Genomic DNA, 26366 nt, shown 5'->3' on the forward strand with positions numbered 1-26366 from the left:
TTTCTGCTGTGCCCAGGCTGGGGATGGAGCAGTGCAGCGTGTCCCGTCCCGGCTGAGCCAGGCCTCTGAGGCTGGGAGAGGTTGGGGAGCTCAGGACCAGGAGCTGGAGGCTCCACCAGTGGTGCCCGTGCTGCTGGGGGGCTCCCAGATGTCGTGGCCTTGGCCTCGGGCATCTCTTGGGCTCCTGCAGGGAAGGAGAAGTGCAGGTGGCACCTCCCGGCCGGGATCGTGTGCGGAGGCACCGTCTGGAGGCTTTGTGCCTCCTGCAGCCTCCCTCTGTGCTCGGCGAGGAGCGGGCTGGTGCTTGGAGAGGGCAGGAGGTGATCGCTTTGTAAGGCCTCTCCTAGGGGCCACTGGTACTCGGCTGCGTGGGGACACCCAGGACACCCCCTGCTTCCTTCCAGCCTGCTCATTGCAGCCCCTCAATTAGGAGTAGGGGCCTTGAGGCTGGGCAGGGTGGCTGGACGACGCGGTTGGTCCCGGAGGACTGGAGGAGCACCCAGGGGTGGGCTGACAAAGCCAAGGGACCCGGGAGGAAGACACGGAGGGGGCTGCGATCTCCCGCAGCCGCCCCCAATAAAATCAGGTGGAATCCGACTTTTTCTGATGCTGCCAAATCGGTGTAGTTCTGCCTCATTTTCCCCAGGTGAATCTCGGGATGATCGCTGTCTGGGCAGGCTGTGGTTAGAAGTGGCTCTATCTCGTTCCTCGACATACTCGCTTCTCCGGTATGCCATTAATTTTTTCAGCTGCACTCGCTTGTTCCAGCTTCTAAAATAGCGCCGTGTTGTATTTTTACACGGTGTGTGCACTTGTGGGTGCTCTATCAAATGTAAATGGAAAACTGGGCCGCTGCTTTGTTTGTCTGGGAATGGAAAACCTGTCTTTCTAGCACCAGAGAAGCGAAACCGCCTCGAGCCAGAGGCACGCAGCGAGCGGCACATGATGCCGAAGCAGCTCACGCCTGGCGTGCCCCTGACTGCGCCGAACTTCGGCTGAATGACCCCGGCATCTGCAGGCTGCCTGCTGGCCTCTGCGCCGCGCCTGCGCTCAGCACCGGGGTGTGCTCAGAGCATCCCTGCCCCTTCCCTGGACAGCGGGAAGCTGCGCCGCGCCTCGGCACCGAACCGCTGCGGGGAGAGGGGCAGGAGCAGGAGCAGGGCATCGAGGAGCAGGGCAGGAGCAGGGCATCATCCTGCCTTGGCTTCTGGCCTCCTCTTCCTCCTCTTCATCCTCGTGGCTGCTGAGCGTTGGGCCCAAACCGGCACCGGCTGCGTGAGGCAGCCAGTAGCTCGCTCACCTACGGAGGTGCAATTGGAGATAATTACAGCCTGCATCGAGTCAGAAACAAAACAAGTTTTATGGCTCTTTTGTTTCCCCTGAGGGGATTTTGCCACCATTTGAGAATTTTGTTTCTTTTTTTCTTTTTCTTTTTTTTTTTTTTTGGTTGTTGTTCTCTCGGTTAAATAAAGTTCCTTTAGGGAAGTGAAATGGGGAGCCTGCTCGCCGGGCTGCGCGAGATCTCGGCGGCGTGGGCGGCAGGAGGCGAGGCCGAGCCACCTGCGGTCCGGCCCCGGTGGGGGCGATGCCCGCTGCTCTCCGCCTGCCCTTTCGGGTGCTGGTCCCGGTCCTGTGCTCCTGGTTATTGCCCACCTGGCTGCTGCTGGAAGGTGACTGGGATTGGGAACGGGGGGAAAGCCGCTCCTGCCTCGTCTGCGCTCCCTGACACCGAGGCGACGCTCAGCAGCCGGTCCTTGAGCCCGCGCAACTCCCAGCTCGAGCCGCAGAGCTTTAATCTCTGTTCTCGCTGGGGTTACGCTGACACAGAGCAGGCTGGCACCGAGGTTCCTGACTGTCTGACCTTCAGACTCGCTAAATAACCGGCGGTTTGAGGGATTCCTGCTTGTTTCTGCTGGTTTGGGACGGAGCGGCCCCTCTCGGTGCTCGCAGCTCCCGGGCAGGCTGCAGCTTCTCCCCTCCCCTGCCCCCTCCTTGCAGCTGAAGGGCCCCGTTCAATAGCGAACCTGAAGCCTGATTTCATTTTTATTGAGTCTGCCTGAAAGTGCCCCTTGCTGAGCCTGGAAAGCCTCTTGAAGGGCTTACACCGCTGTGGTACCTGGGCCCGATAACGGCGCTTCTCCTTTGCTTCTCGGACCGAAGCTGCTTATCTCGAAGGGGAGGGCACCCCAAAACTTTTCACCGTGTCCCGGTGGTTTTCCTTGCACGGGCCCATCTCCCTCCCCTTCTGAAGCCCAGGAGAAGCCCGCTGTGCGCTCAGGGAGCCCGCGTCTCCTTGGTGTGCCCGGGGTTGTTTCATTTTTCTGTTTGATGGTGACATTACGGCCGCGTCCGTCTTGGTGTCAGGACGCACGGCGTGAAATACTGAAATACCCGCGTGCGGGAAGCGGTGCGAGGATTTTGAGCACCGAGACGTAACTCAGGGGAAGTGCTTCGGGTCGCTTAGTAGTCCAGCTGGCGTCTGCCTGGGCTTTCAAGCACCCTGTGGGGCTGCTCCGCTTCCAGCCCGACTTCGAGCTCGTTCCGCGAGGGCTCCCCAGGCGGGCCCAACCTGCAGGGTGGGTGCCGGGGGCTGGGGACGCTTGTGGAATTCACCCTCGAGGCTCCTCCGGGGGCAAGCGCTGCCTCTCAGCACCCCAGCCCTTGTCTTGTGGGCTCCTGGCCGCGAGCACTGCGTGCAGCAGAGCCACGCACGCCCCGGCATTGCCGCGTCCCAGCCGGGTGGCTTCCCAGCAGTGGCGTGGGGTGCGGTGAGGCTCCGCGCCGTGCTGTGGTGTCTCGCCTCACCCCCCGCCTCTCTCGGCTTGGATTTAACCTGGGGTCACTTGGTAGGGCCGGGGGCGGAGAGCTGCAGCTCCTGCGCCTTCCAAAGCCCTTCCTGAGCTTGTCTCTGCTTGCCTTTCTATATTTGGTTACCGCAGACGGGAATTTTCCTGCATGGAGACGAGACTGGCGAGCAGAAAGAAGCCTGAGGTGCTCACCCTGAACGTGGCAGCCTGTCCGGGGCCGGAGCTGTGCCACAGAGGCTTGTTTTAGTGCCTTGCCTTTGGTTTAGTGCCTTGGTTTGCTTTCTTTTCGTGCCTTTCAGTGCCTAGATTTCCCCCCTGGTGGCTGTGCCCCTTTTTACAGCGAGGCTTCCCCGAGCGCTTCGTCCCCTTGCACCCACATTGCCGCCTCGCTGCTGGAGCTGAACTCGTGTGACAGCTGTACTTGGGAAGATGTGTAATTAGAGGGGATTGAGAGCCGAGCCAGAACAACATTTTCCTGGCAGAGATTTGGCTCTGCGAGGCTTTATCTCGTGAGGGACTCGCAGCCAGATTTAGGCAGGGCTGCGCGAGCTCCGCCTTAGCAGGGGGAGTAGGAGCCGCGGTGCCGGAGCTGCGGGTGCTTTGCCCTCGTCTCCCTGCTCAGGGCACGCAGGCACCCCTAACGAAGCAGTGGCAGTGAAACGAAGCACCCGAAGTAATCTCTTGTGCTCTGTGTGACCGCCTTGGCGCCGTGCTGCAGCAGCCCCAAACCACCGGGGGTTTTCCTGAAGACCTCGAAATGTCTGGTTCCTCTGCGCCGTGCTCGTGGCCTCGCGCAGGAGAATCCATCCAGGGGGGCAGCTCTGCTCTTTTTCCTCTCCTTATCCTCCTGCCGAGCGTTTTTCTGCTGCGTTCTCCTTTGCCTTTCCTTCCCCGGGTGCCCCCACGCGCTGCCGGCAGGCGGAGGGGATGCCAGCTGTGGGCTCTCCTGCAGACCCTGCCCGCGGTGCTCCCGTTTCGCTCCTGGCCCCCGTCCCCTGCCTGCCGCTGGGGAAGGACCTCGCCGAGCTGGTCTGGCCTCGCCTTCAGGTGGAGCCGCCCGGGCTCTGCTGGTAGCTGCTCTCTTATCAGCCTGGGAGCAGAGAGATCAGGCCGGGAGAGCTCTGCGGCTCCTTCCCCTTTTGGCTGCAGCTGTTTGCCACGGGCTGTTTGTGCACCTGGAGGAGAGGCGGGCGAGCGGCAGGGGAAGGAGAGGAGCAGCGCGGGCGGGGATGGCGCCGGGTGCGCCTGCGCCGTGCTCGCGAGACCCCGGTGGGCCCAGCAGGGCCTCGCTTGGGCCTGCGGAAAACAAAACAAAACAAAAAAAAAAAAAAACACCAATTTTCTTTATTCAATGGGAAAAAAGCTCAGAAACGCCGTGCTGTTTGTACCGACAGCCTCGTGCCTCTGCCTCGCTCCAAGCCGAGCCCGCGGCACGCAGCCGGCGTCCGTGCCGCGTGCGGGACCGTGCCGCCGCTCTCGGGGGGCTCTCGTCCTTCAGGTGTGCGCGGTTCCCCGCTCGGGAAACTCCCCGTCGGGCCGGTTGGGGCCGGGGATGAAAGCGGGCGGCGTGCCGCTGCCGGCAGGTTCCCGCACGCCGGCGCGTGGGAGGTCGGAGCCCGGGGGAAATGCCCCGCGCGGAGCCGCTCGCTCGCCGGGCTCCGTGCTCGAGCTGAGCCTGCCGCAGCCTCGCTCCGTTTGGCGCGGTGCTGACCCTGTCCTTATGTCAACCTCTGCCCCGCAGGATGGACAGGATGACGGAGGACGCGCTGCGCCTCAACCTCTTGAAGCGGAGCTTGGACCAAGCGGATGATCGGGACGATGTCCTGGCCAAGAGGCTGAAGATGGAGGGACACGAGGCGATGGAGCGCCTGAAGATGCTGGCACTGCTGAAGAGGAAGGACCTCTCGGGCATCGAGGTGCCCCACGAGCTCCCGGTGAAGCAGGACGGTGTGAAAGTCTACGAGGAAAAGCTGAATGGGAGCCTCAGGCCCCATGGGGATGGCAGGACTGCAGGGAGGCCGGGGAAGGAGAACATTAACGACGAGCCGGTGGATATGAGCGCGAGGAGAAGGTAGGTGCCCAGCGGCTCGCCTCGGTAGCTTGCCTCTCGCGAACCCAGCGCTGCCAGGTGTGAACTGAACGGGCATTTCGTGGTCCTGGGGCTCGGGGGGTTCCCGGCGCTGTGGTGCCTGCGGGGTGCCTCTGGCTGAACGCCGAGGAGCAGAGCCTGCGCTGCTCTCCCAGCAGAGCTTCTCTGGAAGCGTTCAGCGCTGTTCCTTTCTTGCTTTTACCTCTGCTGTCCTCCCTGTTGCCCCCAACACCAGACAGATTGCGTTGCTCCCTCTGTCCCTGTGCTCAGCATTACAAGCTGGGTGCCTTAGAAGCAGACTGCTGGCGTGCACGAAGGCAGGGGGCTTCGATTCTCTTGGGACTTCTAATTAGCGTCCCCAGAAGTGTCAGCAAAAGCCCTTCGTGTAGCTGCAGGCCAAATCCGATGTAAGGGCACGGATCTCGCTCTCAAACCTGGCCCTGGCTGGGCTGTGACCGGGGCCAGAGGCGTTTGCTTCTTGCTGCTGAGCCAGGACTGCTCAGGAGAGGCAGGCGGCCGGGTGCTGGGGAGCCGTGCCCGCTTTCTGCCAGCTCTTGGGCATTCCTCGTGTGCTCTGCGTTTGCATCCTGCCTGTGCACGGCGCTCCCACCTGATTTTTATCAGGGGGGGAACTCCGGCAGCTCAATTTCCGCAGCCAGCACCTGCAGCTGGGCTCTGCCGAGGGGGTCGCACGCGGAGCCTGTCACAGTCCCTGGCTCGGTGTCACTGGGGAGATCAAACCAAAGGCAGCGGTTCCGAGTTCTGGCTCGCTTTGGGTACCGAGCTTGGCGAGCAGGCAGAGGGGCAGGGCGGAGGAGTCCTGCTGTAGGGAAGCACCCGGAGCCGCGACCTTCCCGCGATGCTCTCGGGGTGCCTGAAGGTGCCTGCGCCCTGCTCGGAGCCGGCCTTGTGTCGTGAAACGTGGCTGAAGGAGGCGGTGATCCCCGGGCACAGCCACAGCCACGGCCACGTAGTCCAGGGGCCAGCAGCGTGGCGACCGTGGGCTGGGAGCCGGGTTCCTGCGGATCCTCCTGGCTGCCTCCCCCGGTGCCAGGCCACACGGAGCCATCACAGTGTGTTCCCAGCCTCCCGTTGCCCCTCTGGGAAGGCACCAGCTCGTGATTCAGCACAACTGCGGCTCCTGCCCCTCGCCGTGCCGCTGTGCCAGGGCCTTTGTGCAGCTCTGTGGCAGGCAGGGGGTGCAGGCTGCCCCCACCCCGGGCCAGGAGCCAGGAGCAGGGGGTTGCGGTGTTCCAGCTGGGCTCGATGAGCAGCAGAAGGGGCGAACAGGCCTGAAGGGCTGGTGGTGGGGAGGAGAAAATCCCCGGGGTTGTTTGTCTTTAACAGCACCGTGCATGGCCCCAGTCTGTGCAGGCATCGCCGCCGCTGGCTCAGCCTCCTGCGGAGCGTGGAGAACCACGGGGGTGAGGCAGGGACGGCACTGCTGGATTCCCCGGTGTCCCGTTTGTGCCCGTGGGAGCTCTCAGACACCTGCAGCTCCCTCCGTAGGCACCTGGGGCTCGCTGGCGGCCTGCTGGGAGCGTGGCACTGCACTGCTGCACCTCCACAAAGTGCAGTTCTGCCCCCAAACTCCCCGCTTTGCTCCAGTTTAACGCGGCTTCGCAGTGGCAGAGGATACCCGGGGGTCAGGGGTCCTCAGCACAGCGTTTGGGTAGGATTTGTGATAACCCAGTTATCCTAGCACGGGGGATATCCGGCCCCTCGATGTGGTTTTGGCTGCCGGAGGTGCTAAATGCTGGGGAGCAGTGGCAGTGCCCGGCTGCTTTGTGCTGCGGATCCTTGGCTGAGCTGCTGGGACGCAGGGCAAGAAGCAGAGGGTCCGGCCGGGTGCCGGGGCTGGATGTGGACCCCGCAGAAAGGAGGTGGTTGCAGCAGCTTGGGTTGTGCACCCCAAATCCTGAGCTTTTCCCAGCAGGTTTGGTTTCTGGGAGAGGCTGGGACCAAAACCTGCCCCTGGTGACAGCTTCACAGGGGGCCAGCCCTAAGGAGAGGGAGAAGGATCAGGGCGAGGTGGTGTGTCACCTGCCTGCCAGCTGATAAGGGACATTAACGGGGCGGGCTGGGAACGGGCTCCTTCCCTTCTCACCTTTGCCTGCCTCCTGCACGAGCAGCGCAGCTTTCCTTCCTTCCTTCCAGTAGTTCTGTTGTAATTACGCCCTTGCCTCGACAAAAGTAAATAAAACAATCCTGACATATTCAGCAATTCTTTGCAGATGGCCCCGTTTTCCCCTGTCTGGCTTTGACGCTGGCTTTTTTTTTTTTTTTTTTTTTTTTTGCCTTTTTTTTTTTTTTTTGCCTCCACGGAATGTAAATAAAACAGCCCGGACGTATCTGGGTGCTCGTCCAAGACAACCACCGGCTGCCAGCGCGGCGGCAGCGCCTCCAGGAGAACCCCGAAGCAGAGCCCGGCGCTGGGCTCCTCCGGGGTGCTTTGGGGGGTGCTTTAGGGTCGAGTCCCTCCTTGTGGGGTGTCCTGGACCTTCTCTGGTGCTGGGGGCTTGCCCCGGAGACCCCCGGGCGCTGCTATCAGCAGCCTGCAGCGGGCACAAAGCCCCGGTGTGGCCAGGAGCCTGCCCTGTGGTGATGACCGACCTCAGCACGGCCGGCAGCAGAGCTCCTCTCCTAACCCTCGTCCAGTGGCACTGAGACCAAACCCAGCCCTCGGGGTCTGGCAGGGAAACGGCCCCCGGGCCGTGTCCCGTGGGGGCAGCGGGATGAATCAGGCTCCTGGCATCCCGGCTGGATTCGCGGCCCCTGGAGTACTCCAGCCTGGGGATTTGGGCTTGGCTTTGTGGCTCGTGCTGGCTTTTCCGAGCCCGAAGCCCCGGATGGGATAATCCGGGCATCTCCTCCCTGCTGCAGCCTCGGAGACCTTCCAGTGGTGGTGGCAGCGAGCCCGGTGCCGTCGTAGCTGCGCTGCTCTCACCGCTTCCCCCTGACTGCTGAGCGTTTTCCAAGGCTCTCCAAGCACCATCGTGTTGAGTCAGCGATAGGAAAGGGCTTTTAGGAGCATCTCCTCGCTCAGGATGATGCCATAACAAACGAAGCAGCACTCGGGTGCTGCCGGCGCCCGGCATTGATTTTGATTTTGATTTTTTTTTTCCCAGCGAGGGGCTCTTGTCATTCCTCTCCTTTCGTTGACCGGTTTCTAGGTCACGGTTCAGCCGGGTCTCCTGCCTCTGCGCAGGGTGTTTGCTCAGGCTTCCCTTCACGGGCAGCCTTTTAAAACAGAGTTGCAGTGAGGGAGGTTTGGAGCGCTTACGTCTGCATTGACCTGGGGACGCGTCCCCATCCTTGTCATTCAGGGGGTGGGATGAGGACGATGGGTTTGGGTTTGGGTAAGGACGAGCAGCACCAGGCAGAAGTGTCACTGCTGCTCCCCCTCCTCGCAGCTCCTGGTTCCGGATGTCTCTCCCTGTTTTCTTGCTCCGTGGCTCATTAACACCCGAGCAATCCACCTTTCACCCCGCTGCAGGAAACATTTCCAGGGAGCCCGTTCCCTTCCGAACGCGATCACCTGCGAGCAGAGGATGCTCCTGTCCTGGCGCTGGCCGTCTGCTTGTGACAGAACAAGAAGCAGCGAGCTCCCAGCTCGCTGCTGAGCTCTTGGAGTCACGGCTCAATCTTTTTTCTCCCTTCTGTCCCGCAGCGACCAGGACAGGGGGCGATTAACCCCTTCTCCAGATATAATTGTCCTCTCCGACAATGAGGCGTCCAGTCCCCGGTCCAGCTCTCGCATGGAAGAAAGACTTAAGGCAGCAAATCTTGAAATGTTCAAGGTAAGGGCTTCCTCGGTGCTCTTGAGAAGTGGGGGCAGCGAGCAGGGGGAGCCCTCCTGCTGCAGGGGGGGCGCTTTTTGAAGGACTTGGGAACTGGGGGGGATTTCCGAGCAACGTGGTCACTTCTGGTCATGGTGGCTCATTACCCGTGCTACAAATTCTTGCTGTAGTAACCCCTCCTAAAGCCCTCCTGCCATCGAGGCACAGCAGCAGGTTTCGACTGTGCAAGCTCTGACTGATTTTCTGTGTGCTTGTAGGGTAAAAGCATAGAGGAGCGACAGCAGCTCATCAAGCAGCTTCGGGATGAGCTCCGGCTGGAGGAGGCCAGGCTTGTGTTGCTGAAGAAACTGAGACAAAGCCAGCTGCAGAAGGAGAACGTGGTACAGAAGGTGAAGCTCTGAGCAGCAGCGCTTGGGGCTGGCTGGGGGTGCGGGTGCTATAAAGGAGCCTGTTAGTGGAGAAATGCTGAGGACTCGCTGGTTTTGGACCTTGCTTTACTCCACTTCTGTGTCTGTGGGATCTTTCTTAGCTAAGTGCGTAGCGAATCCACAGGCCAGGCCACCGTGCTGCCCGTGAGGACAGCTGGGGAGGTGAATTTGTGCAGCTCTGAAACATCATTTGAGCACCAGCTGGCCTTGGGTCTTGGTACAGCTCCTTTCCAGCACCGCGTTGACCCAGTCTTTGTTTTCTCTCGATCCAGACTCCGGTCGTCCAGAACGCGGCGTCTATTGTCCAGCCATCTCCTGCTCACGTGGGACAGCAGGGACTGTCCAAGCTTCCCTCCAGGCCTGGAGCTCAGGGGGTTGAGCCTCAGAACTTAAGGACATTACAGGTGAGCCTTCCTGAGGCCGTTTGCTGTGCAGAGGGCCCCGCGTCACCCCGCACGTGTGCGTGAATGAGGGAACGTCTCTGCCGTGTGCACGTCAGTCGTCCTGGCTGCCTGAGGTGCTTTTGCCAAGAGGCAGATAAATGCTTTTCAGCACCCTGAGCAGAAAAGTGGTCACAAAGCTTGGAGGTTCCTACAGCAGCAGCTCAGGAGGTGGGAGGAGCTGAATTTAGGGGCTGGTGCTGACCCTGACGAAAGTTGCCTGCTGCTCGGTGACACAAGCTCTGGGGCTGCAGGAGGAAAGCTGTCAGCTTGCACTTAGCAGCAGGGAGGGCTCGGCAGCGTTCTGAAACAGCACAGAATGGGCAGAGGAAGAGGGGGAAGCAAACTGCAAACAAAACACGGGATTGAAATGTTCCCCTTCTTTGGGAAAGTGCTGTGGGCAGAGCGGGGTGCCGGCCGAGCCGCCCACCTCTCCGTGCTCGCTCTGGATGTCACCAGTCGGAGCTGTGGGTGAAAGCACCTCGCTCGGCTGCTGCCTCCCCAGGGGGAGCAGGGCTCGGCGGCATCACCCCGTGGGCTTTGCCCTGCTGGCAGGGGGCCAGGGGACAGAAATGAGATGGACGACGTCCCCGTGATGCTGTTGGGAAAGCAGATGCTGGGAGGAAGGCGCACGGGCCGTGCAGGAGCTCGTTGAGGTGTCCCTCCAGCAGCTGCCTGCCCATGGCCTCCTCGTGCTTCTGCCGAAAGCTTTGGCTGCAGCCTTGCTGATCACTTCTCCCTCCCTGAACCATCTCCTTTGTTGGTGGCATTTGTTTGCTTTGCTATGGCAACGCTTCTGGGGTCAGGTCTATTGTGGCTTCACAGTGGGACCGGACTGGTAAAGGAAACGGGCTGGAGGGGAAGAGGAAACGCATTGTTTGCAGGGGCTTTGTGAAGATTTTCTTGCGTATGACAATGAAGAACCTCATCTAGAAAAAAAATAGATTAAAAAAAAATAAAGCGGGGGGGGGCAGAGAAAGCTTGTCAGACAGGAGTGGTTTAAGACACACAAAAAAATCGAGCCCTTCCACCTGCCCTCCTCCCAGCAGAGCCCTTCTGGTGGTGCACGGAGATGAGTGGACCCTGGGCAGGTTGGCCCTGGCCCTCAGCCTCCTCGGGGACCTCCTGAGCCCCTCACTGAGCCCCACGCCGTGTCTGGCACTGCCAGCATTAGCTGGCAAACTGCCTGCTGTTTTTTTTTGTTTTTTTTTTTTCCTTTTTCCCTCGCATTTGTACGTATTGATCAAATCGGCTCGGTTGTGTTTAATGCAGTGTAGGCCACGGAGGTGGGTCTGGAGAATCAGCTCCTGAACCATCATGGCCTACAGCCTAGAGGGGAAAATAGGAGTATGTTAACGTGAGACACCCTTGTTTTAGGCAAAATGAATGTGGTTATTTAAGTAAAGAACGTTTAGAGGAGAAGTTGGGTCTTTGAGTGGCCTCTCTCCTTTGAATGTAATGTGAATTTCGGCTAAGTGGAGATGCTCGGCTGTCGTAGAGCCTGCTCAGGGAACTAAAAACCCTGCTTTGCCTCCAGTTCTTTATTTCCTTCTTGTTTCCTTTCTTGACAGGGTCACAGTGTCATTAGGTCTGCCACAAACACGACTCTGCCCCATATGCTTATGTCGCAGCGTGTGATTGCTCCGAACCCTGCCCAGTTACAAGGGCAGCGCGTTCCTCCTAAGCCTGGCCTCATCCGCACTACAACTCCAAGCATGAATCCAGCCATCAACTACCAGCCGGTAGGTCCCCGACTCGCCGCTCTTTGGGCACAGGGGGTTGGCCAGGAAGGGAAATAGGAGGCGCCTCTGGGCCCGGTGCGTGCCATGGAGGGCTCGGGGTGAAGTCATCACAGCAAGGTTTGGAAACGCGTCCTGAATGTGGACACAGGCAAATGTCCCCGACCCGTGTGTGGAGTGGGGTGGTAGCTAATGGAAAGCTTCCCGACGTGGAGCTGCCACCACGCTGGGTCACCCAAACGGTGCCACCAAGGCCCCAGTGCAGCGAGGTGACCGCTTTGGGAGCAGCCCCTGTTCCTCTCCCTGAGGAGGAAGACTGACACAAGCTCTAGGAGCCGGCCACTTAAAACCATCCGTTTTACATCTGGAAGTCAAACTGGCAATGGAGAGGAAAGAAATACCACTTCCCAGCTGGAGCACTGGTCTCCTCGGTGCTGCATGAAGCAAAACAGCCCTTGTCCTGCGCACAGACCAGCTCCCTGGGATGCCCCTGTGCTCTGTGCACAGTCTTGTGTCCTTGTCCCGGGCTACAACGCTTGGCTGCCACGCTGTGTGGCTCTGTGGGCCCAGGTTAACAAGCACTCCTGGCTCCTTTCAGAGGTTGTTGCCAGTTCTTAAGCCATTTAATCTGTCCTAATGATGCTCTAGTGCAAATCCGTATAAATTACAAACGTGACTGCACAACGGTCCAAAAGCCTTGCATTTGAGCAACTGTCGAACGTAATTGCACGTCTGATTTTAAAAAAGCAAACAAAAAAAAAAAAACAGCCTCTTACAGAAGAGTTGCAAGTTCATTGGTGTTAATTCATCATCTTCTCATTTAAATCTGCGTGAGTCATCCCCGATCAGCTCTACCATTAGTTCAGACCTACGGTAGACCAACTGGTTTGGGATTAGCTCGGTTCTCTGCCCTTTTTCACAATCAGCTGGGTATTAGCAGGCTTCAAGCAGTCTGCCCCAGTTTTCTGTTTTATCTTCTGCGTGTTGTTCTCGATCAACACAGCGCTGTCCCCCGAGCTTTGGTAGTTGACCCTGTTTGAGTTGCTGAGCCAGTTTGTTGCTGTGTGGGATTTTCTCCTCTGCAAGCGTTGAAGTGTTGGTACCCCAGGAGACAGGTAGGCTCCGTGAAAGGCTGGCAGCAGCCGTGCTCAAATAGGTTGCAGGCTGATGGCTTCTTATCACAAAAGGCAGCGAAAGCTGCAGCATCAGGTCAGCAGAAGTCTTTGTGCTCCGTTACCGTCACGTGCCGGAGGGACCGCGAATCCAAACGAACGGAGGATGCCGAAGGAAAGCTGCTGGAAATGGAAGAGGAGGGAATTGGCACGCTCGGAGCACCTGTGTGGGAGGGACGGGCACCATCTGGCAGCGGGGATGCTGCCTGGGCGCGCGCCAGCTCGGTGAAGCAAAAGGTGGAGGAGCAGAACTTGCCGCGAACAATGGTGCCAGCGAGTGAATCACGGCGCGCGGAGCTGCCTACACGCCGCTGGGCCTGCAGCTCCTCAACGCCTTCCCTCACCTGCAGGGTCCTTGGGCTGCTCCCCACGCCGAGCCTCGCCGGGGCGCCTCACTCCATGGGCACCTGCCTTGTGCCTGGCTCCTCGGAGGGGCTGAGCCACGCTCAGTGCTCCTGAGTCCTAGCACAGCCCTTCTGCAAGGCGTGCAGGCAGAGGGTGGGTTGTCGGGGGGCTGCTTTAGGAGCTGAGCCGTAGCCGGGGCGCACGAGGCTCTCTCCTGCTCCGAGTGTCAGCCCCGCATTAATCCCCTTCTCCTCTTCCTCCCCAGCAATCAAGTTCTTCTGTTCCTTGCCAGCGTACGTCGTCTTCAGCCATCTATATGAACCTTGCCTCTCACATCCAGCCTGGCACTGTGAACAGGGTGTCGTCCCCGCTCCCCAGCCCCAGTGCTCTGAACGACGCCGCCAACTCCCAGGCAGCCGCCAAGCTTGCCCTGCGCAAGCAGCTGGAGAAGACGCTGCTGGAGATCCCACCCCCGAAGCCGCCCGCGCCCCTGCTTCACTTCCTGCCGAGTGCAGCCAACAGCGAGTTCATCTACATGGTGGGGCTGGAGGAGGTGGTACAGAGCGTTATCGACAGCCAAGGTGAGCCCCGGGGAGCGTTCCCCTCCTTCAGCACCAGCAGCGTTACCACGAGCTGGCTCCTTCCTTCCCCTTCTTGCTCTGCACAACGCTGAAACCCGCGGCTTGGGGGCTGCAGGCGAGCACTTGCTGCCCATACCCAGCTTTGTCCTCCATCCCCTCTTGCTGCAGCTTTTTCCAGCCAAGCCTGGCCCTGCAGCAGTCGGGAGCTGCCTGCTTGCCTGCCCCGCGGGCACGGAGCCCGTCTGGCGGGGCTGGCGCTGTGGGAGAGCCTCTCCCCGGCAGCAGCCTTGATGTGCCGAGCCTGCAGCCCTCCCGCGAGCCCTGGCTGTGCCGCGGGGCTCGGTGGCCGGTGCAACCCGCCTGGCAGGACCCGGGCGTGGGGAGGGCTCTCCCGGTCCCGTCCCTGTCCCCAGACGTTGGGGAGCTGAGATGCAAAACCCGCTGAGCCCCTGAGCTGGGAGCACCCGGGCTCCGTGGCCGGCTGCTGTCCCTGTCCCCGCAGCGAGGGGCCGTGCCCCTGCCCGTCCCCGGCAGCCCCAAGCTCCCCGTGGCTGGTTTTTGAGCATCTTGCCCCATTTTTGAGCACCTCGCCCTGGTTTTTCAGCACCTCGGCCCGTTTTCGGGCTCTGCTGCCCGTTGCCATGGGAACGGGACGATTAGCCGGTGGCGGAGTCGCACGAACTGGGTTACGTAAAAGCCCACGGCAGCGATTTTGGGGCGAGAACCCCTGCAAAAAGGAGGTGGGAGAGGCTGGAAGGGACAGCCCGCGCTGGGCAGGGGCTCGCTGGCTGCTGGCTGCTCCCATGGGAGCCCCGAGGGTCCCCGTGCTGGGGGTGCCAGGGCCTAGGGGCAGCAGCAGCTCCTTGTGATGCTGGCAGCGGGGTTCTGGTGGCTGTAAGCTCCCGGGAAGCCCCACCAGCTCTCACCTCGCCCTTCCCTCCACCGTGCACCCCTCCCGGGACGCTCTTCCACCCCTTGGAGCAGTGGCACCTTCCCTCGTGTGCTGGTGCCGTGCACGATGGTGCGTTGGTGTTGTGCCCGAGGTGGGAGGAGGCGGTGTAAGAGCCGAGCTGCCCCGTGCCCCACTTAACTCCCGCTCCTGGCGCCTTGCAGGGAAAAGCTGCGCGTCCCTCCTGCGTGTGGAGCCCTTCGTCTGCGCTCAGTGCCGCACCGACTTCACCCCGCACTGGAAGCAGGAGAAAAATGGCAAGATCCTGTGCGAGCAGTGCATGACTTCCAACCAGAAGAAGGCACTGAAGGCAGAGCACACCAACCGGCTGAAGAACGCCTTCGTCAAGGCTTTGCAGCAGGAGCAGGCAAGTGCACGGCGCGCACGGCAAACCTGCTGGGTGAACCCAGCTCCCCTCGGGGCACCGGGAGCTGCTGCTCCCCTCCCTTTGCGCACCTCCATCCTTTCGGTTTCTCTGCTGGGGCTCCTCGAGGAGTTTCACCTCTCCCTGGGGACGCGCTGCCCGCTCCCGCCGTGCGCGGGGTGTTCCAGGAGCGGCTCTGCCTCTCCTCGGTGCGCTTCCCCGCCGGCTTGGTGACTCGTCCCACTGACAGCAGTGGGAGGCAGAGTGGGCTGAGGGCTGAGTCAGGACAGCTGGCTGCTCTCCCCGCTTTGCCACTGACTTCCTGGAACTCGAGGGAAGTCGCTTAACCGCTTGCTGCCTGCTCGCTCGGCTATGAAAAGGGAGGGGGAGGATGGGGGGGGACGACTCGCTGGGTTCCCGTGATAAATTGGTGCTGCAGAACTCGTTTGGAGGCCCTGGGGGGAAATAAACCGGAATCATAATTTGTGAACTGCTTAAAAAAAAAAACACAAAAAAACAACATACAAGACGAAGCGGAATCCGGCTGCTGACAAGTCGGACGTGCCTGTTTTGGAGCAAGAGGAGTCGTCTTCTCTGGGCTGTTTGTAACAAGTGGGTGCAGAGAGAAAAAAGCTGTTCGTGCTGGCTGCAGCGAGCCTGCAGTTCCAGTCACACCTTGGGAAGGCAGCCGAGCTCTAAGTGGGCAGCAGGGCTGCAAATAAAGCTGTGATTGCACCGCATGGGGACAGCAGCCCGTGGGAGGGACCCGCTTTCCCCTGCTCCTGGGATGCCACCGGGGCGCGGGGCGAGCTCCTGGGGCAGGGCTCTCACCTCGTGGGGTAAGCTCTGAGCCTCCCGCCCGCACCTGAGGCCTCTCCTCTTCCTTCCTTGCAGGAAATTGAGCAGAGGCTACAGCAGCAGGCGGCCTTGTCCCCCACTGCGGCCCCTGCCGTCTCCAGCGTCAGCAAGCAGGAGAACATCATGAGGCACCACACGCTCCGGCAGGTGAGCGGCTCCCACCCGTCCCCGACACGCCGTCACCTCACACGGGCAGGATGCGAGCTGGCTGGGCGCAGCGAGCCCTCCTGCAGCGAGGGAGATGTGGGCACCCTGCAGAGCAGCCTTCTCCTGGCCCTCGCAGCGGGTTTAGGCTCTGGCTCCCCTTGGGCACTCTGCTTTTTCCCCTGGACTCCACGGTTGCTTCTGACCGCAGTCCCGGTGACCCGTCTCGCAGTGCCAGCAGCGCGTGGCTGCTGCTGCCTCCTCTCCCCCCTTCCCCTGCGAGTCCTGGCCCCCTCGGTCCCGTGCCATCCAGCGGGGGAGCCCGTTGTGCTGCTGGGACCGCGCTGCCGTGCACCGGGCAAGGCCACGGCCGACTCCTCATCCTCCAGCTGCAGCCCCGGCACCTTCCCGAGGGCTGCTCTGCCGCACGCAGGGCTCAGCATCGGGTGGGCTCCTCCCGAGAGACTCAGCTCCCCCCGACTCCCCCAGTCCTCGCGGGTCCCGTCCACCCCCGGCGCGCCGTCAGCTCACATCCCCGCGTTCCTTCTCTCCCCCCGCAGGCTCCGCAGCCCCAGAGCACTTTGCAGCGTGGCATCCCCACCTCTGCCCGCTCCATGCTCTCCAACTTTGCGCAGGCGCCGCAGCTCTCGGTGGCGGGCGGTCTCCTCGGCATGCCAGGTAACGGCCCCGGGGCGGGGGGCAGCCGGGGAGCGGGCGGGTGGGAGGTCAGGGGGGGGGGAAATCCACCGCCCCCCCTGGCTGCTGCACGTCCTAGAGGAGTCCCCAGCTGCTTTTCTCTCCCCTCTGCAGGTGTTAACATTGCATACCTGAATGCTGGCATCGGAGGCCACAAAGCGTCGAGTTTGGCGGACCGGCAGCGGGAATACCTTTTAGATATGATCCCCCCCCGGTCTATATCGCAGTCCATCAGCGGACAGAAATAACGCCTGCTGAGCGCCCCCCTCCACCCCCCCTTTCCTCCCCACCTCCGTCGCATGCAGTGCCTGTACTGGTGCCTACCGTACATGGGGAAAAAAAGACAAAAAAAAGAAACAAAAACGAAACAAAAAAAAAAAAAACGACAAACAAACAAAACGGAAAAAAAAAAATCCACAAAAAAAAAAAAAAAAAAGAAACAAAAAACAAAAAATCCCATTTCAAACCTTCAGCGACCTGTCCTTTTCCAAACCTTAACTTCTTTGGTTTTCTATAGCAGTGAGAGGTCACTTCCTTTGCCCGAGGTCAGAACAATGTCTGCTTGAAGTCAGCACTATCCATGTGTTAAAGCTTGTTTTATGCTATTTTTTTTGTAATGACAAAGCATAGAATTTTTAATTGTGTTGTGTTTTTTTGTTTTTTTTTTGTTTTTCCCCCCCCCCCCTTTCCTCCTCCTTTGCTAAATGGATGGTTAAACCTTTTTTTTTTTTTTTTTTTTTTTTTTTTTTTTTTTTTCTCTCCTTTCCAGAGACTTGTAAAGGGTCATCCACTTTACATAAAAGTGACCGTTTTTTTTTCCAAAGGGCAGCCTGTGCTGACTCACGGGGGAAAAACTGGGGCAAAGCGATGCGATGGGCTTGGAGCCTGGACGGCCGTCCTCGCCGCCGGTAGGGTGCTATTTTCCCTTTGCTCACCAGAAGAAGCCAGGAGAGATGCTCCACGGCCGCCTCGCCGCGTCCCTCCCGGAGGAGGGCAGCCCGCGGCCGCCGGACGGTGCCCACCCCCCTCCCCTCGCCGTCTCGGGGTCCCTGAGGGGGTCTCGATGTCCCCGCGTGGCTGCGGCCCCCCCCCACACCCCTCTCGGCGCTGCGGCCCCCCGGGCACGGCTGGCGCGCGGGAGCTGGGCTGCGGCCGCTGGTGGCAAAACCCCAAAGCGAGGAAAAGCCGCGGAAGTCGTCGGAGAAATGCTCGATTTGCACTTAACCTTCACACTAACGGGCCCTCCCCCCTCCTCCTCTTCCTCCTCTTCCTCCTCCTCCTCTTCCTCTCCTTCCTCCTCGGCCTCCGCAGAGCAGAAGCGGGCAGCTGGAGCGTGCCCCCCCCCCCCCCAGGGTCCCTGCGCTGCCCCCCCAAAGCTGCCCCCCCAGCGCTGCGACGGAGCAGACCCCGCAGGCGGCCGCAGGGAGTTCCCCCCCCCCCAGCCCCCCCCGAGTTGTTTTTTTTTTTTGTGTGTGTGTGTGGTTGATTTTTTTTTTTTTAATATTTTTTCTTCTTCCTCACCTTAAAATTTTCTCGTGCAATTTTCAGCCGCCCGCAGGGAGCCGCTTTTTGGGGGCGCCCCCCCCCCCCCCCCCATCACCACCCCGGCGCTGCGGCCGCCGCCCCTCAACCGCTGCCGGGGCCAATTTTGGGGCTGGGGGGGGGGCAACTCTGGGCAGTGCCCCCCCACCCAACCCCAACCATCTCCCCCTGGTGCCCCCCCCTCAATTCGATGAGCACTTACTCCCCGAGGGGTGTGGGCACCCCAAACCCCCCGCCCGGGGCCCTCCAGAAGCAAAAGGATTTTTTTTTTGGGGGGGGGGGACACTAGTGAAGCGTAGTGGCATGTATATATATATAACCTATATATATATACACATTTTTTGTGTGTGTTCTTTTTTGTTTGTTTTTTACTCTTTTAGCTGGCTTGGCCCCCCCCTGCAAACCCCCCCCCGGGACCCCGGGTTCCTCCCCAACCTCTCCCCTTTTTTCTTGCCCGGGGGGGGCTGTGCCCGCTTGGCCTTTCCCCTTGGATCCAGCTGAGACTTTTTGGGGTTTTATCGCCCCCCCCAGGCCCCCCCCCCCCCCAGCCCTCATTTAAGTGCCATTGTCCCCAATCAGGTGTTGCCGAGAGGTACGAGGTGACCCGGGCGCATTGGTTGAGATGAAATTTTAAAAAATTTAAGGAAAGAAAGAAAAAAAAAAAAAAAAAAAAGTGCAATACTTCGGAGATGAGTCTCTGCCGCCGGGGGGGGGGGGGGGGGTTCGGGGTGGGGGGGGCACAGCGTCCCGCTGCGGGGCAGGCTGGCGGCTTCATGGTGCTAAGGGAAATTTGGGGAGGGTCCCGGCCCCGCTCCAGCCCCCCATGGGGGTCCTGGGACCCCCCCGGCCCCCCCCGTTGGATGCGCAGCTCCCGGTTTGCTTTCGTCTTGACCACCGCGTGCGAGCCCCCCCCGGCCCCCCCTGCACCCCCCCTGGATGTGATGTACGGTAGAAAATCGTCATTTCTTCCTTTTTTTTTTTTTTGGTTGTTTTTCTTTTTTTTCCTGTTTTTTGGATACAGAACTAAGGATTTCTTCCCGCTTTTGTTAGCTTTTCTTTTACCGCTAGGTGTAGAGCCGCTTGTGAAAAAAAAAAATGCTTATTGGGGTTTTATTTTTATTTTTTAATTTTTTTTTTGGTTCCTCCAAAGGCGTAACCCCCCCCCCAACCTCTAACCTCCCCCCCCCATCGCCCCCCACCCTCCCCACCCCGACGAGATCTTAATTAGCTTATGGTATTGCTGCCGAAATGTTATAACAAGGACTCATTCGTGTATATAAGCTATTTCTTGACACATTAAAAAAGAAAAAAAAAAAAAAAGGAAAAAAAAAAATTGTACATTGTGTAGAAAAAAAAAAAAAAAAAGGAAAAAAAGGAAAAAAAAAAAAAGAACCTGACCCGAAAAACAAAAAAAAAAAGAAACAAAAAACCAGCCTAGCCATGGGTGTTGTGGAAGTTGTCACGTCCTTGTCGTAGTGTGGCCTCGTGCGTGTGACATGAACCGTGCAAAAAGTGGGGGGGGGCCGGCTGGGCTGGGGGGGGGGGGGCGATTTGGGGAGGGGGGGGGGCGGCGGGGATGCACTGGTGGCGGCGGCCACCTCCCAAATCTGTGCCTTCACACACACACGACAGGACCCCCCCCCCCCTCCCGACCCCCCCCCCCAACCCCTAAAATGCCCCCCCCCCCCCCCCCAGCTCCCCCCCCCCGACCCCCCTCCCAGCACGGCGGGGCCTGGGGGGGGCTTCCCGCAGAGCACCGGGAGCGGGGGGCCCGGGGATTCGGGGGGGGGGGAGAGTGATGGGGATGGGGGGGGGGGGTTGGGCGAGGAGGGGGGGGCGAGGGGGGGGGACGAGTATTCTGAACTGTAACTGTATTTGCACTGTTTTTATTATTGCATTGGCATATATACAATATACAGCTATAACAACCTGCGGTGTGCCGCCTCCTTCGTCTCGCCCCCCCCCCCTCCAAACCCCCCCAAATCCCATCCGCCCCCCCCCCCCCGATATCAAAACCAGGAGCTTTGGTTACCCCCCCCAAATTGCAGAGATTTTGCCCCAAAGCTGCTAGGAGAGGTTGGTTTGCATCTTCCCCACCCCCCCACCCCAAATGGGTACCAGGATCAGGCTGCCCCCCCCCAGCATCCTCCCCCTTTTTACTGGGGACCCCCCCCAATCTCCAGCAGCCCCCCTCCCTGCAGACCCCCCCCCCCCAGCTCCCATTGCTCATTTGGGGCACTGGGGGGGTCCCTGCCCACCCCCCACCCCCAAATTGCCCCCCCCATGGTTCCCAAACCACTGCCCCCCCCCCAGCTCTGTCACCTTTTGGGGGGGGGGGGGCGCCAGGGTCACCCCTGTGTGAGCGTGGGGGGGGAGGCAGCCATGAGAGACCCCCCCCAAAAAAAGAGGGGTGGCAGCTGAGCAGGAGGTGTGAAACTGCACAATTTAATGCGCCCCCCCCCCCCCCAGCCTCCCCCCCCCCATTTTCTTTTTTCTTTTTTTTTTCTGCATTGTGTTTGAAAAATCTGGTTGAAAAAGGAAAAAAAAAAAAAAGCAAAAAGCCGTTTGAATACTGCCAACTGGTTCCGCAGTGACTGGTTACAAATAATAAGCTAATTTTTGGAGAAAGGAGTTAAAAAATTAAAAAAATAATAAAAAAAAACTTTGTAATATTTATCACTTGCAAGCTATGTTTAATAAAGAAAGGAATGATTTATAACTTTGGATGCGGCTGCTGTGGTGCATTGGGGCTGTGGGAGGTGGGCGCGTGGCCCAGCCGGCCTTTTTTTTGGGGCAAAACCCCCCGAATTGAGGCCAAGCGTCAGTGTTGGCCTTGGTGCCCTCCCATGGGTGCCCCCCGCCCAGCATGGGGTGGGATGGGGGTGACAGTCGCGGCGGCGAGGTTTGCTACAAAAAGTCTTTATTTGCCAAAAAAACAACCCGAAATGGGAGAATTTTACGTAGAAAGGGCCCCGAAGAGGGGGAAGGCACTGGTGGCTGGGGCAGGAGCCCCATGGGGGGGGACACAGGGAGGTCTGGGGGGGGCTGGGGCTGGTAGGACGGACAGGGGGACCCCAGGACAGATGTGGGGACCCCAGGATGGATGTGAGGGCCACGGGATGGACATGGGGCCTGTTGATGAACATAGGGACTGCAGGACGGATATGGGGCCTGTCGGATGGATGTGAGGGCCATGGGATGGACATGGAGGTTGTAGGATGGAGGTGAGGGCTGTGGGATGGACGTGGGGGCTGTGGGATGGACATGGGGCCTGTAGGATGGACATGAGGACTGCAGGATGGATGTGGGGCCTGTAGGATGGATGTGGGGGCTGCAGGATGGATGTGGGGGCTGCAGGACGGAGGTGAGGGCCGCAGAATGGACATGGGGACTGTAGGATGGGCGTGGGGGCTGCAGGACAGACAGGAGGACTGCAGGATGGACCTAGGGACCACAGGATGGACATGGGGCCTGTAGGATGGGTGTGAGGACTGCGGGACAGACATGGGGCTTGTAGGACAGACGTGGGGGCTGTAGGATGGATGTGAGGGCCATGGGATGGAGATGGGTCTTGTAGGATGAACATGGGGCCTGTTGGACAGAGATGGGGCCTGTAGGACGGACATAGGGCCTGTAGGATGGACATGGGGCTTGTAGGATGGGTGTGACACCCACAGGACAGACATGGGGCCTGTAGGATGGACACGGGGCCTGTAGGACGGACATAGGGCCTGTAGGATAGACATGGGGCTTGTAGGACGGACGTGGGGGCTGCAGGATGGACATGGGGGCTGTAGGATGGATGCAGGGGCCGTGGGACAGACATAGGACCTGTAGGATGAACATGGGGGCTGCAGGACAGACATGAGGACCGCAGGACGGACCTAGGGCCCGCAGGACGGACGTGGGCACTTCAGGACAGCCCCACTGCGCCGTGGGCCACCCCCTGCTGGACCCCCCAGCCCCTCGGGGCACCGGGACCGGCCTAGAGGCGCACGCGGCCGGCCACGATGTCCTCCCAGAGCGCGGGGCCGAGGGGCACGTAGGCCCGGGCGGCCTCGTCCAGCAGGAACAGGGGGTCGGGGACGCGCGCCGGGTCGAAGCCCTCCTGCGCCAGGCGCACCTTCTGCTGCTTGAAGGTCGCCGTCATCTCCAGGCGCTCCTGGCGCGGCGACACGGAGGTGCTGGGCCCCCTCCCCTCCCCACTGTCCCCCCCTTGTCCCCGTGTGTCCCCCTCCCCGTTACCTGCAGCCGGAGGAAGCGAGGGTAAGCATATGGGGGCAGCAGCTCGGCCACGTGCTGGTAGAGCCCGGCACCATCCAGCTGGCAGCCGGGGCGCAGCACCAGCGCCGCCATCCCGGCACGGCCCTCGTGGCCTGGGGGGCGAGGGGCAGAGCTGGGGGGCACCGCTGGGCGATGGGGTGGGGTGGGGGTGGGCAGCGGGGTGGCTTTGGGGGGCAGCGCTACCTGGCACGCTGACACCGTAGACGGTGACTTCTTGCAGCGCCTCGTGGGCCGCCAGGGCTTCGGCCACCTCCGTGGTGGCCACGTTCTCACCTTTCCACCTGGGGGGGGGGGGGGGTTGGAAGGGGGCTGAGCACCCCAGCGTGATGGGGGGGATGCTCTGAGGGGGGGTTGCAGGGTCCCCGTGGGGCGGAGAGGGGGTGGGGGCCGCGCGCTCAGCACCACCTGTACGTGTCGCCGGTGCGGTCGCGGAAGCGGACGAACTGGGCCGCATCCTGCTCCACCAGGTCGCCAGTGCTGAAGTAGGTGTCACCCTCGGCGAAGACCCCGCGCAGCAGCTTCTGCTCCGACAGCTCCTGGCTGCCGGCGTAGCCCAGGAAAGGGGTCCGGGGGGTCACCGGGGCGATCAGCAGCCCCGTCTCGCCTGCGGGGACCGGGGCTGTGTGAGGGGGATGGACCTGGGACCCCCAACTTCCCTGGGATCCCCAAATTCCCTGGGACCCCCAGCTCCGTCCCTGGCCCCCCGACTCACCCGTCCCCACACGGATGCAGCGCCCGGCCTTGTCCCGCACCGGGGCTCCCTCGGCCACGTCGTAGCGCACGATCTCAAAGGGCGAGAAGAGCTGGGGAGGGCGGTGTCAGGATGCTGGGACGGGGACGGGGACGAGGAATTCCCCATCCCAGCCCCCGTCCCCGTTCCCCCAATGCCCCCAGCACCTTGTAGATGAAGCTGCTGCGCCCCACGGCGCCCGGCGTGCCGGTGTAGTTGAAGAGGGTGACGTTGCCCTCGGTCAGCCCATAGGTCTCCACGATGCGGATGGCCCCGAAGCGCTCCAGGAAGCGCCGCCAGACGTCGGGGCGCAGCCCGCTGCCCACCGCCAGCCGCAGCCCGTGCTGCCGCTCCCCAGGGCGCTGTGGGAGGCAGGGTCAGCACTGGGGGGGGGGGCTGCGGAACCCCTCCTGGTCCTGCCTCCCCCCCAGGTCCCCCCCAGACCTGGGGCTGGTTGACCAGGTAGCGGCAGAGCTCCCCGATGTACTGGAAGACGGTGACGCCCTCGGCGCGGCAATCGTCCCAGAACTGGCTGGCCGAGAACTTCTCCTTCAGCACGCACGTGGCCCCTGCACGAAGAGGAGGAATCAGCCCCCCCCTTGCCTCCCCCCCCTCCAGATGCCACCCGGGGGCCCCCAGCGCCGCTCACCCACCGATGCCGATGCAGCCGACGATGCCCAGCAGCGACCCGGCCATGTGGTAGAGCGGCAGCGCCAGGTACACCACGTCGCGGCTGGAGGCGCCCACCAGCTCATAGAAGCTCAGGCACATGATGGACTTGAGGTGGGAGATGCGGGCGGCCTTGGGGAGACCTGGTGGGGAAAGGGGGGAGGATGCTGCTGAGCCCCCCCTGCGCCCCGGGCCCTGTTCCCTGCGGTGCCCCAGTCCCGTCAGCGCCGTCCCCACCGGTGGTGCCCGAGGTGAAGATGTAGAGGCAGGTGTCGTTCATGTCCTCGGGCTGCCACACGTCCTCGGGCTCCAGCTCCTCCGAGGCCTCATCCAGCAGCTCCTGCAGGGCCACCACGCCGGGGGGGTACGGCCCCGCGCCCAGCACCCACACCACGATGCCGTCCTCCTGCAGGCTGGGCAGGATCGGCTCCACCATGGGAAACAGGTCTGGGGAGGGGGGCGTGGGATGGGGTGGGGGCAGGCCCTGGGCATGGCTCCAGTCCCCCCCCACACCCCCAAGCCTGTCCTGGTGGGGCAGAAGCTGGGGACCCACACCTGTGGGTGGCATCAGCCTTTGGGGACCTCCCCCCTCCCAGCCAGGGCACCCCAAGCCCTGGTTTTGCCACGGGGCAAGGGGATGGGGCACGTGGCTGGGACCCTCCTGGGCACCCCCAGCTCCCTGACCTCGCATCGCCCCCATGCTGGAGACACCCCAGTGACCCCCCCAGCACTGCCCTGTGTCCCACCCCATCCCGGGTGGCCATCCTGGGCTCGGTACCACTGTGCCCACCGTGGCCCCATCACCAGTACCCCCAAGGTACCCAGGTACCTCCAGTACCCCAACCCCTGGTGCCCCCGGTACCCTGGCACCCCTCATCCCTCTGCTGCCTCAGTGGCCTTGTCGGTACCTCTGGGATCGCAGTGCCCCCACCCACCATGCCCCTGGTACCCCAGTATGACCCCTTGGTACCCCCATCCCTGGAACCCCCTATACCTCCATCCCAGTACTCCCAGTGTCCCCATCTCCTAAACACCCCCACTGCCTTTATCTCTGGTATCCTGGTGCCACTCTGGTACCTCAGTATCCCAGTACCCCTGGTGCTCCCTCCCCCAGTAATCCCAGTACCCCGGTTCCCCCAGTCCTCTCGGTACCCTGGATGCCCCCACCTCTTGGTGCCCCTTCTCCCAGTACTCCCAGCCTCCCGGTGCTCCCATCCCATAGGTACCCCTGGTGCCCTTAGCTCTGGTACCCAGGTACTCCCAGTGCCCCCATCCCTTGAATCCCCCCCAGTCCCCCATCCCAGTACACTCAGTATCCCAGTGCCCCATTGTCCGGTCCCCCAGGTGCCACCATCCCTTGGTACCCCCGGTCCCCCTGGTTCCCCCCAGCGCCCTCATCCCTGATATTCCCAGTATCCCAGTGCCCCATTACCCGGTGTCCCCAGTGCCCCCATCCCCAGTACTCCCAGTATCCTGGTGCCCCATTACCCAGTGCCCCCAGCCCCCCCACCCCAGTACTCCCATACCCCAGTGCCCATCCCCTGGCCCCCTGGAGCCCCCATCCCTTTCTCCCCCCGCCCCCCCTGCTCCCCGCTGTCCCCCCCCGAGTCCTCCCAGCATCCCAGCGCCCCCCCCTCGGTCCCCCCAGCATCCCGGTGCCCCCCCAGCAGCCCCCGTTGCCCCCCCCCCAGCTCCTCACCGTGCGCCACCAGCAGCGCCCTGGCCCCGCAGGCGCGCAGGCAGTGTCGGAGCGCCTTGGGGCGCAGCGCCGTGCCCAGGAAGGCGGCCCGGGCCCCCAGCGCCGCCAGCCCGAGCCAACCCCAGACGAAGCCGGGCTCGTTCCCCGCCAGCAGCCCCACGGCCACGCCGGGCCCCAGCTCCCCGCCGCCCCCCGCCAGCGGCCGCCCCCGCAGCGCGTTCGCCACCCGCGCCACCGCCGCCGCCGCCCGCCCGTAGGGCACGGGCCCGGCCGCCGCCCGCAGGAACGGCCGGGACGGGGCCGCCCGCGCCGCCCGCAGGAACCGAGCCGCGAGGCTGCCCCCGCCGCCGCCGGACCCCCCCGGACCCCCCCCAGCCGCCGCCACCGCCCGCCGCCGGCACCGAGCCGCCCGCGCCACGAAGGCGGCGTCCGCCCAGAGCCGCGGCCACAGCAGCCGCTGCAGCAGCGCCAGCGCCGCCAGCCCCGCCAGCAGCAGCGCCACCAGCGCCATGGCCGCGACCCCCGGACCCCCCCCCCCCACCCTCACCCGCCCCCTCCGCCGCCACCGACAGCCCCGGCAGGGGCCGCCCCCGGGAGGAGCCGCCCCCGCCCCCGCCCCCGCCCCGGGGCTGGCCCCGCCGTGGAACGCCCCCCCCCAGCCCGGTCCAACCCCCCCATCCTACTTGCCCCCCCCCCATTTCGTCCCTGGCATTCTTCCCCCCGCCGTGCCCTCCTCCTCCTCCTCCTCCCCACGCCCCCCCCATTCCAGCCCCGTGCCCCCCACCACGGCCCCAACCCCCTTATCACAACCCCCCCATTCCATCCCTGTGCCCTTCCCCAATCCCCCCCCCCCACCATTCCACAGCCCCCCCACGTCCCCAACATCCTCCCCACGCCCCCCCCTTCCACCCCCGTCCCCCCCCACGGCCCCAGCCCCCCCATTTCATCCCTGTGCCCTTCCCCACAGCCCCCCCATCGCATCACCCTTCTCCTCATCCTCCTCCCCACGCCCCCCCATTCCATCCGTCCC

At 62.1% G+C, this 26366-nt stretch overlaps 2 protein-coding genes across 3 annotated transcripts in view; one reads left to right on the forward strand and one right to left on the reverse strand.

Annotated features, from left to right (window-relative positions):
• The window catches only part of GATAD2B (GATA zinc finger domain containing 2B), a 36117-nt gene extending 16235 nt beyond the window's left edge, over positions 1-19882 (forward strand). Inside the window, exons 2-11 of the mRNA XM_084500398.1 lie at positions 4549-4878; positions 8567-8696; positions 8954-9085; positions 9397-9528; positions 11136-11306; positions 13086-13401; positions 14515-14717; positions 15609-15719; positions 16277-16394; positions 16527-19882. Coding sequence (XP_084356524.1) covers positions 4550-4878; positions 8567-8696; positions 8954-9085; positions 9397-9528; positions 11136-11306; positions 13086-13401; positions 14515-14717; positions 15609-15719; positions 16277-16394; positions 16527-16660 — 1776 coding nt within the window. The 5' untranslated portion in view covers position 4549 and the 3' untranslated portion in view covers positions 16661-19882. The remainder of the gene's footprint in view (positions 1-4548; positions 4879-8566; positions 8697-8953; positions 9086-9396; positions 9529-11135; positions 11307-13085; positions 13402-14514; positions 14718-15608; positions 15720-16276; positions 16395-16526) is intronic.
• A 975-nt stretch (positions 19883-20857) lies between these two features.
• SLC27A3 (solute carrier family 27 member 3) lies at positions 20858-25847 on the reverse strand (the record flags this gene model as incomplete). 2 transcript variants are annotated; one of them, XR_014686251.1, is made up of 11 exons in its annotated part: positions 20858-21725; positions 21786-22116; positions 22200-22330; positions 22422-22519; positions 22644-22842; positions 22951-23041; positions 23136-23330; positions 23413-23537; positions 23622-23780; positions 23875-24084; positions 25337-25847. XR_014686251.1 is itself a non-coding variant. In XM_084500789.1 (10 exons), 10 exons carry the CDS (start codon positions 25845-25847, stop codon positions 21940-21942), a joined length of 1896 nt encoding a protein of 631 aa, XP_084356915.1. In that variant the 3' UTR covers positions 20858-21939. The 2 variants fall into 2 exon arrangements, 1 of the variants encoding a protein (XP_084356915.1); XM_084500789.1 differs by having other exon boundaries at positions 20858-22116.
• Positions 25848-26366: the final 519 nt, after the last annotated feature.

Source organism: Aythya ferina, assembly GCF_964211825.1.
Source record: "Aythya ferina genome assembly, chromosome: 29".
NCBI classification, from domain to species: domain Eukaryota; kingdom Metazoa; phylum Chordata; class Aves; order Anseriformes; family Anatidae; genus Aythya; species Aythya ferina.